The sequence below is a fragment of the Biomphalaria glabrata genome, chromosome 2 (genome assembly GCF_947242115.1).
Source record: "Biomphalaria glabrata chromosome 2, xgBioGlab47.1, whole genome shotgun sequence".
In the NCBI taxonomy this organism is placed as follows: Eukaryota; Metazoa; Mollusca; class Gastropoda; family Planorbidae; genus Biomphalaria; species Biomphalaria glabrata.
In genome coordinates, this window is record NC_074712.1 from 41,640,149 (window position 1) to 41,655,481 (window position 15,333).

At 35.1% G+C, this 15,333-nt stretch overlaps 1 protein-coding gene across 4 annotated transcripts in view; it reads right to left on the bottom strand.

The window, feature by feature from the left end:
- Nucleotides 1-15,333, bottom strand: part of LOC106054497 (orexin receptor type 2-like) — a 254,435-nt gene that overhangs the window by 118,909 nt on the left and 120,193 nt on the right. For all 4 annotated transcript variants that reach the window (XR_008776610.1, XM_056020623.1, XM_056020622.1 and 1 more), the window contains one exon: nucleotides 6,563-7,794. Coding sequence is in view for 3 of the 4 variants with exons in the window: in XM_056020623.1 (XP_055876598.1) it covers nucleotides 6,563-6,943 (381 nt within the window). In the remaining variant the exon portion in view is untranslated. The remainder of the gene's footprint in view (nucleotides 1-6,562; nucleotides 7,795-15,333) is intronic.

A 15,333-nucleotide genomic window follows, 5' to 3' on the forward strand; every position in this document is an offset into this window, starting at 1 on the left:
AGATGAACCGCGTAGTGGTTTCTAGATCAGGCAGTTCTCCGAATAGTCTTTGGAGAGTCTTGTTCGGGTCTCTTGATTTAGTATGCACCATTGAAGGACATGGTCAGCTTTCTCTGGTGATGCTCCACAAGGGAAGGCTTCGCTCGTCCAGACATTTAACTTCCGGAACATATATTGTCTCATTCAGTGAGCAAGCATTTTTTGTGGAAACTAAACAAGTATAATCACTGGTCAATGTTGACTGACTGTAATTTGACAGCAGACACACACACGGGTAACAACTAGTAAGATAGTTTCACAGTTCCGGAACATTATGCACGAGTGTAAAAAGTAAAATACTGCACATTAAGTTCAACTGTATATTTGTGGGGATATTGTGATATAAAAAGACAACAGCAATTTAAAAAAATCGTAATACAGTGTATATAATTCAGTGGTCTTCAACGGGGGCGATATCGCCCCCTAGGGGGCGTTTTCGAGATTTTGGGGGGCGCTGAGAGCCAAAGGGGCGGTAGGGGGGCGCTGGGCACAAAAAGGGGCGGTAAGGGGGCGCTGGGGATAAAGGCGGAAAGAAGAAACTAAAGGTGTTCTGAAACAAAACAAATTTTAAAATTCTTCAACATTAAAGCTGGGGAACTATATATAGACATTATAGTTAACTTGCTTCTAATTTAAGAACAGAAACAGCGTTAGAAATTGAGTTCGGGAATCCTATTTTCTATTTTTAGATTATTACTCTTTTGCTGTGGATGGGGAGTATTTATTGTCCTTGGATCTCGCGCTTATAAACGTTTAAGATTTGATAAACAAAGTAGATAATACGCCTTTTAGATTATATTTTATTTTATCTACATATGTTAATATATTGATATGTAAATGTTAATTGCAAAAAACATTAAAGGTAACATTTAATAGAATATTTTAACTTTTTAAAAACAAAAAACATTGATAAAATGTTGTTACGAAAACTCACTGGTTTGTCATGTAATATTTCCTTGAGATTTAGTGAATTGCCACTAGAATAAAAGTAAGTTCTACTTTGATGGCATTTTCAGATGAGGTTATGAAACCAAGTCGGCTTCACGAACATATAGCGATATCCAAAAATAAGTTAAGAATATTCATGAACAATTATAAAAATCTACAATTAAAACAATATTAAAAACAAAAACGGCAAAGCAGGACAGGTTTTAATGGCTTCTTAGAAAAATGCATAGCTTTTTAAAAATTCTTATGATATTGTTGAAAAATTGATTAAAACTAATTTTTTTTAAAAACATGTTACACAAAAAGACTTTTTTTTCTGTTAGAGATGAAATATTATTTCAAAATTGTCTAGTTGTGTAGCTTATGAGAACATATAGGAAAACAATCAGTGGTTGGACGCTACAATGACTTTATAGGTAATATAGAATAAAGAACAGATCTATTCACTATTCACATTGTGAGTTCTGATACACAAGAAAAGTTTAGCCCGCAATTTCATTTCTATTTGAATCTAATCATAAAACTGTAAATAAAATACAAACCCATGCCGAAAATAAGCGCATCTTTCAACAGTTTTATGAAACAAATGATGAAAAAGGTCTTAGACTCTTGTTGTAAACTGAAGTTCGCTGGATTTCGAAAATGTTAATTGTTATGGCTCGTTTTTTTTTTAAGCTCTTAAGTATTTGTTTTTTTTGTTGAGAAACTTGAAGATTCAACGGTTGGCGATGACTTAAAGCAGGCTAAAAATTGTTTTACATGGTAGACATCTAACACAAATGAATGAAACGAACCTCCGACTGGTAGGAAAGAGATTGACTTTTATTGATAATATTTTCTCTTTTATCGAGATATTAAATCTATTTTAAAGAGTTTTACACTCTCACAGAACTTGTTTGTTGACAAATGAATTACTGCCCAAGGACACCGATATATATGCAATTCACATAAAAATGCTCTATGTAGAAATTAAGATTCGCTTCTAAAATTAAAAAAAAATATATATAAATGACAATTATTAAACATCTGTTACTGACGTTCAAATTGAGTTGCATGAAAAAATATTTTTACAAAACTATGTCTTCAGTAAAAAGAATGTAAACATAGGAGGCACACAGTGGCGTAGCTAGGGTGGGGGGAGGGGGAATGTGAAAATCCCCAGGGCCCCCTTTTAAAGGGGGCCCAAATTAGTGCTTTTTTAAATTAATTAAATTAAACATTACGCAAAGTGCAGCGGCCCCCAAAGATGTCAAGCCCCCTGGCCCCCAAACGATGGAAATTCCTAGGTACGCCCCTGGAGGCACAACAGAGATGTGGCTGCATTTAAATGTTTCAGTAAAATTCCAAAACTGTGGTCGTAATTAGAATTATGTTTTAGCTTTTCAACATGCATGGTTAACCTAGATTTAGTGCGTAACAAAGTTAATGAATAAGCAAAGAAATAGACTGGATGTAGCGACTAGAAGAGACCTTCGCCTTGCTTTGACTAATTTAAAGCTTAAAATTTCTAATATTGTCAGACTGCATGGAGCACAAGGTTCCCATTAGCTTAATTTCTTTTTGTAGTGAATTCAGCAATAATAATATTTATATTAAAAAATAAAACTAAATTTACAATTAAACCTAAAAACAGTAGGCCCTAATATTCAAAAATTTAAACGGAGACTATTCTTAGGATTTGAAAAAAAGTCTTTACAATTAATTTTTGTGTGTAATCACTGCAAATTATTTGACATAATTTTTGTATAATGATTATATTGGCTGTTTTTGCCTTTAATTCCGAAGATTACGGCTGAGTCCAGTGTTTCACATAACTACGCAAACCCAACTGCGACCTATATATTTTCCCGAATTTTGTGCAGATAAAGCCGTTGTATGCTGGTGTTCTATTTAAGTTTTCTTTCCGTCTTTTGCGCCTGTTTTCAATAATGGCTTTTCTTTGAGTATCAAATGTTTGTCCCGCAGTTTTTGTAAGAGCTCTCGAACTGTTTTTCTCAGAGGCTATCTGCTGCCAGAGGATGCTGCCAGGTACTTTCTTCTCTGCCAGTGAGAGCGAAATAGCGCCTGAATAAATCTTTATAGCGCTCACGGGGAAGGGGGGCACCTCTGTAACTCAGTCCTCCTCAAAGCTCGTCAGGAGTTCACAACAATCGCCTTTGGCATGTGGTCGTCTCCCAAGCGGGATAAGTGTTATTGACAGCATAAAAATTAATAGATAGATGATATTTTGTTCAAATTTGCCTTCTCACGCTTCTTTATAGGCCTGTTTTTCTTAGAGGGGGTGCTGGCGGATTTTTTTAAAGAAAAAATTCTAAAAGGGGGCGGTAGGCCAAAAAAGGTTGTAGACCACTGGTATATATGAATTAAAAGATATTCTACACAGCAAGCTTATCTTTCTAAGATATATATATATATATATATATATATATATATATATATATATATATATATATATATATATATATATATATATATATATATATATGCGGCCTGCCATTACTAAACTTTTTTTAATGCGGCACTCAATACAAAAATGTTGCCCACCCCTGCTCTAAAAGATAATTGACATGAGCTGAGGAAGGTAAATGCGGTTGGTCGTTGCGCTGGCCACATGACACCATCGTAAACCATCTGCCTTAGAAACAGATGAACATTGCATCTTCTGCCCCAGAAACAGATGAACATTGCATCATCTGCCCCAGAAACAGATGAACATTGCATCATCTGCCTCAGAAACAGATGAACATTGCATCATCTGCCCCAGAAACAGATGAACATTGGATCTTCTGCCCCAGAAACAGATGAACATTGCATCATCTGCCTCAGAAACAGATGAACATTGCATCATCTGCCCCATTGATCACAAGATCTGAAGGAAAAAGTTTTGTTTTAAAATTATAACTTCTGCCCCTTGAAATAGACATGGACGACATTTTAATTTGAAAGAATTCATCCCAAGTGGCAAGCTTGTGTATTATTATTATGTTAGAAATGAACGAGTAGTCATTCTCTGGCGCTGCCATGGTCGAGTTTCGCTAAAGAGAAACAAAATTCATCGTAGTCCCTTTAACAGTTTCCACTGAGGAATTTTCTGGTGATGTGGCAGGTCTGCAGCAGTACCGCCCTCTGACAGGCAACGAAGATGTTCCTAGGAATGTTAAGGGCCTTGAAGGTGTCTGTGAGGTCAGTTGTTATTATCCCCTCGGTTGATATAACAATGGGGTATATTGTTATTTTGGACAATTTCCATAGACGCTTAATCTCCAAGCCTAGGTTCCCATATTTTCTTTGTTTTTCTATCTCAGTTTTTCTTAAATTATGAGACAGTGGTACGGCGATATCGATAATGGTAGCGGTTTTTTTCTTTTTTATCGATGAACAGCAGATCCGGGCGATTGAAATCTACCGTTTTGTCGGTCAGAATAGGCCTATCCCAGTACAGCAGATGTTCAGTAGACTCGAGAACCTCTTGCGGAGAGTATTTATAATAAGGGGGAGTGTCCTTACCGATCAATTTGTACGTCAAAGCCAGGTGTTGGTGTATTAACTTTGCAACTTGGTTATGGCGACCTAGGTAGGCTGATTCTGATAGGGCTGGACATCCTGCCATAATGTGTTCAATCGACTCGCCCACATTTCCACATTTTCGGCATTTGTCGACAACATTGAGTTTCAGGATATGCTTCTCGTAATTTTTTGTCCTGATTACTCTGTCCTGTATTGCTGTAACAAAGCCTTCTGTTTCAGGGTAGAGATGACCTGCTTTGAGCCATGTTAAGGAAGCGGCCTTGTCGATGTTGTCCCCATGTAATGAAGCCGGAAATTATTATTATTATTATTATTATTATTATTATTATTTGCAACAATGGATAATTATTCATTTAGAGTTGATTAATAGTAATGTTGTATTATTATTAACAAATTCCTAGTTTTTTTTTTCTTTCTTTACCTCAAATAAGCATTTAAAAGTAATTAAGTAACTAAAAACTACATTGCAAAACCAAGCTTCTTCTGCACACTAAAACCCAGACCTACACCCAAAATAACCCAAGTAACAAGCTCTCCTACTGTTGTTGTTGTATATTTACCTACTGAAAACAAAAATTGATCACAAGGTTTAACGTCAAAAATGGATTTTTTTTCAAACCTGATTTCTTTTGAATGCTTTGGGAAGAAATTATTCTGTTTTAAACTTGACCAACTATAGAATTACTAATGTTTGACTATAATCCAACTTTGTATGGAAACCTTTGTTTAATACTAGACAGTAAAAGTCCAAAAGTTTAGGGACGGCTGTTGTCTGTTTCAACGAGAACATTATTACAAAAACAAACAGAAAGACGAACAAACCAACATCAAATATTTAAAAAAAATTACCAGATACTTTTCTGTTTATCAATATTTTTGATCCACATTTAAATCATTATTGATTTTTCCCTTACCAAATGTCAATATCAAAAAGCTCTTCATGCAGCACTCGCTACAAAAGATTGAGAGAATCGTACTCTGCAGTCTACATGGTGAAGCGACTAGACAGGTCCAGTCTTAACAAAGGCGAATAATCAAAGAGCGTTTACAAACTTTATGCTAACACCGAAGTGACTTTACTTAATGTGTACATGTGGTTTGTATACAGTCCAATAATCTACAGGCTTTAGGCAACAAAGTTGGTCAACTAATTTGACATGTCCCTAGGGCCCTAGGGTGTTGTGTGGCCAAGACCAACCGTCATTACTTACCCAACGTATGTTAGGTACACAATAGAGTGGCGTCCTGAACATCCCGAAATCGAGATTGGAACTCGGACTCCTTGGTTCGGAAACTAAGCGTTCTACCGCTTGTCAGCCCGCTACGCCCCATCCAAGGTTCCATAACTGTTAACAGAACTGGTTTTCAATAGGCTTAGCCATCCCATAAATATAAATGTTAATAATACTTTTGTTTTCAGTGTAGATTTGTGTTTTGAAGAAAGTTGAAGAAAAGGGCAAAAAAAAATTTGAAGACAGTTATTGTGCAGTATTTTAATAATGCTTGGACGAAAGATCCCAATAGACATTAGTACAAAAAAAGTTGCGATCTAACGAGATGTTAAGTTGATCTGTTTCTTTGGCCGACGGTAATGGAGCAGGGTGTCGTGTGGCCAGCACAACAAACAACCACCTTTATTTTCCACAACTAAAGTCATGCACCCATTAGACTTGGGTGGACTCAGCGGCGCCCTAAAATTCCCGAAATTAAAAATCCCAGTCTTATACTGGCTGAAACAGGCTACATACTTCATTAGAAGCTGAACATTAAGACTTATCTGTTTGCAACTTTTTTTAAAACTAGGTTCCCATCTTAATTCTCGTGTGTTATGCTCTCATAGCACCTTGACCCTACATTGTGTTTGTTAATAGCGCTTCAGAAATTAATGGTACCATTTTGTGATTTTCTAATTTCATTGTTAACCTATAAATCTTTCCATTGCGGTAACTAACTAGCAGCTCGCAGAATCTGGTCTTGAAATAACCACGGTTCATTATTTCCTAGCTCACACACGCACAAACTCTAAGAATGTTTATTCCTTACTCACCTGTAAAAATATGACCATCTTGCACATTATGTCCCCCATGAACCAAGTCTCCGTGACGGACTGCAGTACAGAGGGAGGTGAGCATACGACAAGTACCACAGCGTCGGCAAAGGCCAGGTTGACAATGAAGAGATTGGTCACCGTCTGCATGTGCTTAGAGCGCAGAACCACAAAGCATACTAGAATGTTGCCCACCACTCCGATGGTGAAGAGCCCCAGGTGGAGACATATGAGGAACCACTCCAGAGGAGTTGGGAAGATGTAGCTCTCCAAGCAGACGACAGCGTCCTCAATGCGATCACAGGCGGAGCAGAACTGCCTGCATGAATTGTAGTCCACGGTCAGGTTAAATTCTCCATTCACCTCTTCCAATGTGACCATCTTGAGCTGTAGTTCGTTTACTTGAGCTACAGCAGTTGTTTATTGTAGATTCATTGATTAATACTTGCCGATGCTGACAAGGAAGAACATCGGCGGGACAAAGAGTCAAGGTCACAAAGACGGAAGTGCTCAACATCAATTTTCTTTGTTAAGTTGAAGTGTATTGATAAGGGGCGGCTATCAATGAAACATCTGCTTCACTAAATTACTTCATCAAATGGTACAGAAACACAAACATACAAAAAATCTTCTCAGTAGAAACGTTTGTGAATCAAATAAAACAGGAAATTCCATATTAGAATTAGAAAACAAGCTATTCTATTTGAACACAAAAACTTTTTTTTAAAACCAAAATTAGTACACCCAAAAATTGTCTACACTCATCGAAGGTCTCGGTTATAGCCTGCCATGTAGACCTGCAATAAGAAATGTAACTCTGTCCCTCCTGTGCTATGTCCAGATCCTCTGTGATGTCCAGATTATATGGATTCAAATTCTGCTATTGGAAATTCATTTATCTTTAAGGAAATACATTAGTGTCACCAATTTCTCATTGTTAGCTTGTAGCAAATTTACACACGATAGCTATAAACTCAATGAAAAAAAAAAAAAAAAGAGAAGCGATTTTACAATGAGAACACAAAAGGCACACACACAAATAGTTCTCTTTAACAAGGACTTCCTCGCTATCAACGGAAGAACTGGAGTTCAAAAATACCCGAGGTGAAGTCTTACAGCAGACGATTCATCTGTTACCAAGACAACGTCGGCGTCGTAGAGTCTAAACTAAAAAGCTAATGGCTGCCACTTTACAAGGTCACGATGACGTCATTCGGACGTTCAGGCAATATCTGGAATAGATTCAAAGCAAATCTATTAGTGAAGACAGAGTGCAGAGACATGTGTGGGAAACATTAAGAAACAAATGTTAGCCATACCATTAGCATAGTGTGCCTTTAAACATAGTCAGATGTGTGGTCAGATCCAAGCAGTCTAGCTAACAGACACTCAAATTTGCCAATCGGCACAATCTCTAATTATTTCTGCTGTCTACTATCCCCATTGTCTATTACTTTTCGTTGTCTATGGCACTCATATGTCTATAACTCTTGTTGTCTATGACCCTAGCTGTCTATTACCCTAACTGTCTACTGTCCTTGTTATCTATATGTATTACCCTAGTCTGCATTGCCCTATGTGTAGAGTTGATTAAACCCATTCTAGATTGGACAAACTTCATGAGTATTTCCTGTGTGTGGATGTGGCTATGCAGACCAATAAAGAGAATGAAATTCGCCCTGTGTTTGATCCCCAGACACTTAGCCAAGCATCTGCAAATTGCACTTGAATCCCTAAACATAACAAGCCTCTATCACAGTGGTTCCCAAACTTTTTTGTCTCGTAGACCCCTTGCCATGTTTTTACGTTTTCGGTAGACCACCCAGCATTTTTTTGAAAATTCATTAACTTCAGATGTGCTTTTCTCACTGATTACTATGCGATATATTTTTATTGATGACATTCAAAGCAAAATAAAATTTAATATGCATTACAAGAAGTAACTAAACAACAACAACAACAAACGCCTATTGGTGGGCAGCTTTGATAATAAAATGTCAATCTTGGGCTTCAATTTAGTTCGGGTTAACATTCTATCTTCTCGATTAGATGATGTCTGACTGATTTAAATTTGGAAAGTAAGAAAATTTATCATTGTCATTGTATGCTTCATTAATTTAATCCTCACATGAAACACTGAGATTATGCCTTCGTGTTGATCAAATTTAGGTTATCACATTGTAGCTGCAAGTTAACCTCATTCAATTTATTAAACAAGTTTATGAAATAGACTATCTCCGACTCCCGTTTAATTTCTGTGTTTTAAAATAGGATCTTAGCAACCAAGAACTCAGAAAAAATAGTGTCAAAGATAAACCTTTCGAAAACTATCATACTTCAGTGTGAAGGAGCAATGGATCAAAATTTCAGGCAAAAAGCAATTCTTTATGAATTTCTTGATTCATAACAAAAATATAATAATACCACTACATTATCAGGCAAAGTTAACTAGTCCAGCTTTTAAAAAAAGTAAATCGAAATAACACGATAACCATTCATTGTCCAAAACTCATTTCACCATTACACCTTTGAACTGTATTGTTGCTTAGAGGAATTTTTAATGATATCCTATATAGGATTGTGTAAAACCTCTTCAATGGTTGGGAAAGTCAATATTTTGCTTATAGTGTGCAGTTTTTTAGAGTTTGATATAAGCCTAAGTAAATATATTGTAAGACGCTCACAAACCTATTCACTTCTATGATGTTAAATCAACATTTTTCTACTGTGGCTTAATTCTGAATTTAAAAGTATTCAAAAGTATTTCAAATCTTAATCTATTTTATTTCATGTTGTTGATGGTTTCATAGCGACATAGCTTCAAACTTTGTTACATATAAAAATAAAGAACAAATGCAATAGTTGTTCAACAAAGAAAGAATGAAGCCAAATTTTTAATAACCAACAATTCTAGGTCAACATTTTATTTTATAGACTCGGCCATGTAAATTATTACTTTCATGTAGACACAATTAAGGTATTTAAAATAATACGTTAAAAGTTTTTAATAAAAAAAATCATTCCACTAACAGGGTTGAAATTCAAAGGATTAACTAAGGTACAAATCATGTGTGAACGAGTCAATTTCATGAATGGTCATGCTTCAATGAGATCCGCCTTCGTAGACGTAGACCCCCATTAACAGGCCATAGACCCTTAATTTATTTTTTCACTTCCGTAGACCCCTTGGAAGTCCTCGTAGACCCCTGGGGGTCTATATAGACCACTTTGGGAATCACTGCTCTATCATAACACCTGGCCCTGTTTCGTTCTAAAACATGTAAGAAATACTAAGCTATATAGTATATAGTATTATGCTGAAATGTGCACTAGAGCTACATTTGGAAACGACATTTTACAACATTGACAAAAAAATCTCAACAGATTATGAAAACCAAAGACTTACATTAAAATAAAAGTAGAAAAAAAGAATAAGACAGACAATGGCCACTTTAAAATAGTATGTTAAGGGTTAAAAAGTAAAAACTGTTGTCGTTGTTGCCTTCAACAATTGTACAAAAAACGAATAAGTAGGTTATTGGTGAACTAGAAGAAATAGGTCAATGGAGATTATGAAGTAAGTAGGTCAAGAGAGACAAAAAAAGAATTATACAAGTCATTTGTATGTGCGTGTGTGGCTTTTTGAAACATGCACTATTAGTATCCAACGTATGTATTAAAGAGGGTACTGGATAATTTAGAATATTCAATACAAAATGATCAGAAAGAGAGAGAGAGAGAGAGAAAGATAAAGATAGATAAAGACAGAAACAAGGACAGCTAGTTAATTAGAGATGTGGACATATATATGTATATCCTCGAATGAAGTTGACACTTTTCCACATCTATGCATAGTCAATAACAAACACGAATCAATACAAGTATTAACTAATCATTTAGTACTAATTAATTAATTTTCTATTATATATCAGGAAGGGAGCTAAAGCATGTTATTTTCAAATAAATGGTAGTAATTAGCGGTTCTTTCCCTCAGATAACCTTTGTTTTTAAAAAGGATTTTTTTCTTTTGCTTGTTTAGCTTGTGAGTGTGTTCTTGTTAACATAGTGAACAACAAACATTTGTCAAACCCAAACGAAACATTTTGTTTCACTGTATCTCCTTCCATTATTTGAACACAGCTTCTATCACGTCACTCTGAGCCTGGGACTGAATTTCTACTCACGTTCTTTCTCTCACTTTCCAGTCTCGGATCAAGTTCAAACTTTGAGCAATTTGCCGTAGTTTTAATTAATTTTGTTTTTATATGAAACATAGTGTAAAACAAGGTTACAAAGACAGTTTGTGTGGAAACATAAACTCAAAATCGGCCTCCGAAGTGATCCACCCAGGCAGGAAAAAAAGGCAGGTTTCAATATTTTCACAAGAATATCGGTATTAAATTCTATCAGAAGTGGTCCACCCAGGCAGGTAAAAAGACAGGTTTCAATATTTCAGAAAGAATATCATAATGAAATTCTATCAAAGGCAAATTACAGAGAAGAATGGAGAAAGAAGGTTGACAGATCTTGTGTGGTACCCCTAAGGTCCAACAGACCAAGGGATAGGTGAAACTGATGTCTTATAATGAGTGTCTAATTGATCTAATTGTTTTGTAAAGGGTCAATCTCTTCTTCAAGCTTCAAGAAAAAAAACATTTCCGTAAAAAAAAAGTTACATGGTGCTGTGTGTACTTTGCAGTTCACGCGATAATATGAAAAAACTACTTATTAATTGTTGTTTTAAATTATTTTCAACTTATTTGCATAGTAAATAGATTTTTTCTCTTTAAAAAAAAGTTAATTTTATTTTTGTAATTGTAGTATTTAGTATGACAGAATTTACATAACTTAGCAAAATAATTGTAAAGAAGATGTTTTTTGATCAAAAATCTAAAAATCAATTGCATAAATGAGTTACAAAAACGGTATGTGATACGGTCCCTTTACTAAAAAGCCTCCAGTGTTCTTTATTATTAATAGTGAATAGTTGTAAAAATGGTGTATTGTTATGAAAATACTGCTTGCATAATTAATTTAAAAAATTAGATTTTTCGCTTTCAGAAAAGAAAAAAGTAGCAGATGCATCAGAACTTTGAATGATCTAAAATATAATGATGCCCGATTTTGATTTTCTATTCTAGTTTCTGAGATCTAAATGGGACGGACGGACGGACAGACAGGCCAAACAAAACTATAGCGTCTTTTCCCCTTTCGGAAGCCGTTAAAAACGCTGTAAGCTGAAGGTAGATAAGCCTTGTGAACAGAATAAGCCACAAGAATAGCAAAATAACTAGAGGAAAATGAAAATAACAAAATGTTGATGTAAAGATTATATTTTAAAGAAAAAGGAAGTTAAACCTTGTAGTATTAAAAATATGGTGTTAATTTCGCGTTTGTTCCCTCTTAGATATTCTTTTTTTTTTAATTATTTTTTCTTATCTTGTATTTTGCTTGGTTACGTTATTTTTGTGTTCCTTCACTCTGTAGCTATTGAAAGTATTCTGGTCACTGGCACGTTCGGTCTCATAATTTCATTATACAGGTCACAATGACTTAAATGCTCCAAATTTTTTTATATAGATTTCTTATTTTGTAATAAATAATCTCATTTATTAACATATGGCTATCTTTGTATGACCGAGCTCAGTAATCAACATATGGCTATGTTTGTATGACCGAGCTCAGTAATCAACATATGGCTATGTTTGTATGACCGAGCTCAGTAATCAACATATGGCTATGTTTGTATGACCGAGCTCAGTAATCAACATATGGCTATGTTTATATGACTGAGCTCAGTAATCAACATATGGCTATGTTTATATGACTGAGCTCAGTAATCAACATATGGCTATGTTTATATGACTGAGCTCAGTAATCAACATATGGCTATGTTTATATGACTGAGCTCAGTAATCAACATATGGCTATGTTTATATGACCGAGCTCAGTAATCAACATATGGCTATGTTTATATGACTGAGCTCAGTAATCAACATATCATCTTTATAAGAACGAGCTGGATATTTCCCAGTACTGTCGGGTGAACTTTTTACATGGGTTTTGTAATCAAATAAAGGTTGGTCGTGTTTCTTTCGCCGGTGGCCCTGGTCCAGTTCCTTGAGAAGTCCGAGATTCCAAAATTAAGCTTTCAAAAAGTCACTAAGATTTTTTCCTGAATGAAATGTGATCGTAATTAAATCAGGTGTACTCTTAACTCTAACGTCAGAGTCTATTGGTTGGAAAACAGAATCAGGGAAGAGGATGATACGACAAGAGCTACATTGAAGCCTTAGTAAGCACAAGGTAATAAAGGACACACACTATTAAATACACTGTATAAGTTAAATAAAAAATATTTAATTTCGAACAAGAAAGAAAAAAAGGGTGGGACTTCGTGGTTGAGTGGTAGAGCGCTTGCCTTCTAAGCCGAGAGATCTTATGTTTAAACTTTAGTGAATATTTGGATTTTCAGCTTCAAATGAGTATCTGACAGACGGTTGGTCTTTGTACTGGTCCATTGTCTGCCTAGTTACACCATTTAGCCCGATAGATGGCAAGTTCTCAAAGTATTACCATTGAATATATTAATGTAATAAATCTCGATCTAAAATAATTATAGGAAGAACAGAGATTTTAATATTTCAAGGGGAATTAAACTCTCACTCTAATTAGTTTCTTATTCTGCGATATAATTATGCCCCCTTTCTTGTTCTGACTTGGACTTTCTGTCACAAGCCTGTTAGAGAGCTCTCTTTCTTTTACTTACTGGTCTCTCTCTCTCACTCACTCTCACACACACACACAAACACACACACACACAAACACACACACACACAAACACACACACACACAAACACACACACACACACACAAACAAAAAATCTGGAGATCTTCCTCTCTCTCTCTCTATTATTTACTTCATTATCTTGTCACTATCTTTCCTTCATTTACATGTCACAACTCTATAAATCTTTTCTATTTCGGCCCTCTTTTTTTTTTTTTAAAAGGAAACCTCAGAATTTGCGCTATTCAATTTTAGCTTTATCATCATAGGAATCCTTGGGCCTCTTTTCTTTGCCTCTTTTTTGGGCTTTATGCTTCTTTTATGGTCCCTTTTTTGCCTCTTTTGTGGGCTTTTTTTTTTTTTAAGGTTTTTATTTGTAAGTTCTCATAATTCACAAGTATTAAATCATAAACAATTGAGAAGTGAATAACCTAAAAATATAATAATAGAAATATTATTTAATATCAAAGACATACTACCTAACATTGAAACCACTAGAGACAAAAAAATGATACATTCTTTCTGTACATTCTTGTCCCCCTTTGTATCTTGCTTTCTCTAATCTTAAGACTGCTAGGTATTGTATATTGTTTAACTAAAAGGACCTTGAATAAAAAAAAATAAATTCAGCGTCTATTTAACCAATAAAAAAGAAATGTGCTCATATTAAACGCTTTATGAGTTTCCTGGCCTAAGGATTCCTTCACATCATTTCTTTCAGATCTGGGAATTTTTTGTTTTGTTTAAATCTTTTTATTGTTCGGTTTTCTTGGATGTATGTGTGTGTGTGTATGTGTGTGTGTATGTGTGTGTGTATGTGTGTGTGTATGTGTGTGTATGTGTGTGTATGTGTGTGTGTGTGTGTATGTGTGTGTGTATGTGTGTGTGTGTATGTGTGTGTGTATGTGTGTGTGTGTGTATGTGTGTGTGTATGTCTGTGTGTATGTGTGTGTGTATGTGTGTGTGTAAGCCGAAGAAAAATAAAATGTAAAATAAATAAAAAAAAAAGACTTCAATTAGCTACACTAGTAGTAGCACAGACAATCGACTTCAATTAGCTACACTAGTAGTAGCACAGACAATCGACTTCAATTAGCTACACTAGCAGTAGCACAGATAATCGACTTCAATTAGCTACACTAGTAGTAGCACAGACAATCGACTTCAATTAGCTACACTAGTAGTAGCACAGACAATCGACTTCAATTAGCTACCAGACAAAGAAAGGAAGAAGAAGAAAGAACTAACGGAGTATTTATATTTTTATTTAGAAATGTTTCATCTATTCAAGGCTAAACAGAGATCAATGGAGAAAGAATGTTGTGCTCCAACTGTTGAACAGACCAGTAGGTGAAGACGGTGAAAGATATATATATATACACGTTTGTCTATACAGAACACTCTCACCGAGCACTCATTTCTGTATATAGGCCTAGAGTTTCAGTCAGACGATACAATCTATTAGACTTGATGGTGTGACGCTCTAGGTGGGAGACAAAATCTTGAGACTGGGTCGAACTTAAGGAGTTTGGCTATAACGAGATGGTCGTGGGCTATTTTGAGTAGACAGGTCGACCTTGTCGATCAAGTCTGATAGAACTGTTTCTTGTTACAGCTTGGATCATATTAATGGCTTCTTTGTTAGGACTGGTAACATCCACATGGTCTGGTAACATCCACATCGTCTGCTACTTTGGGTTTTCATTGGCAAAAGTTAAACAAGAAGTAAAAAAAAATATTTTTTTTAAAAAAGCTTATAATAAGTGTAATTTTATGAATTATTTTCAATTAATCACGTAATTAATTTGAAATAGATCTTGAATAACAATATTAGTTTGTGCGATGGAAATATATATATATTTGTTCTCTATGTTAACTATCTTATGTTATGTTTGCAATGGTATCACAGCGCCTTGCGCCTACATTTTGTCTTTTAACAGCGCGCTATAAATTAAATTTTTATTATTATTGTATTGTTTTTTTT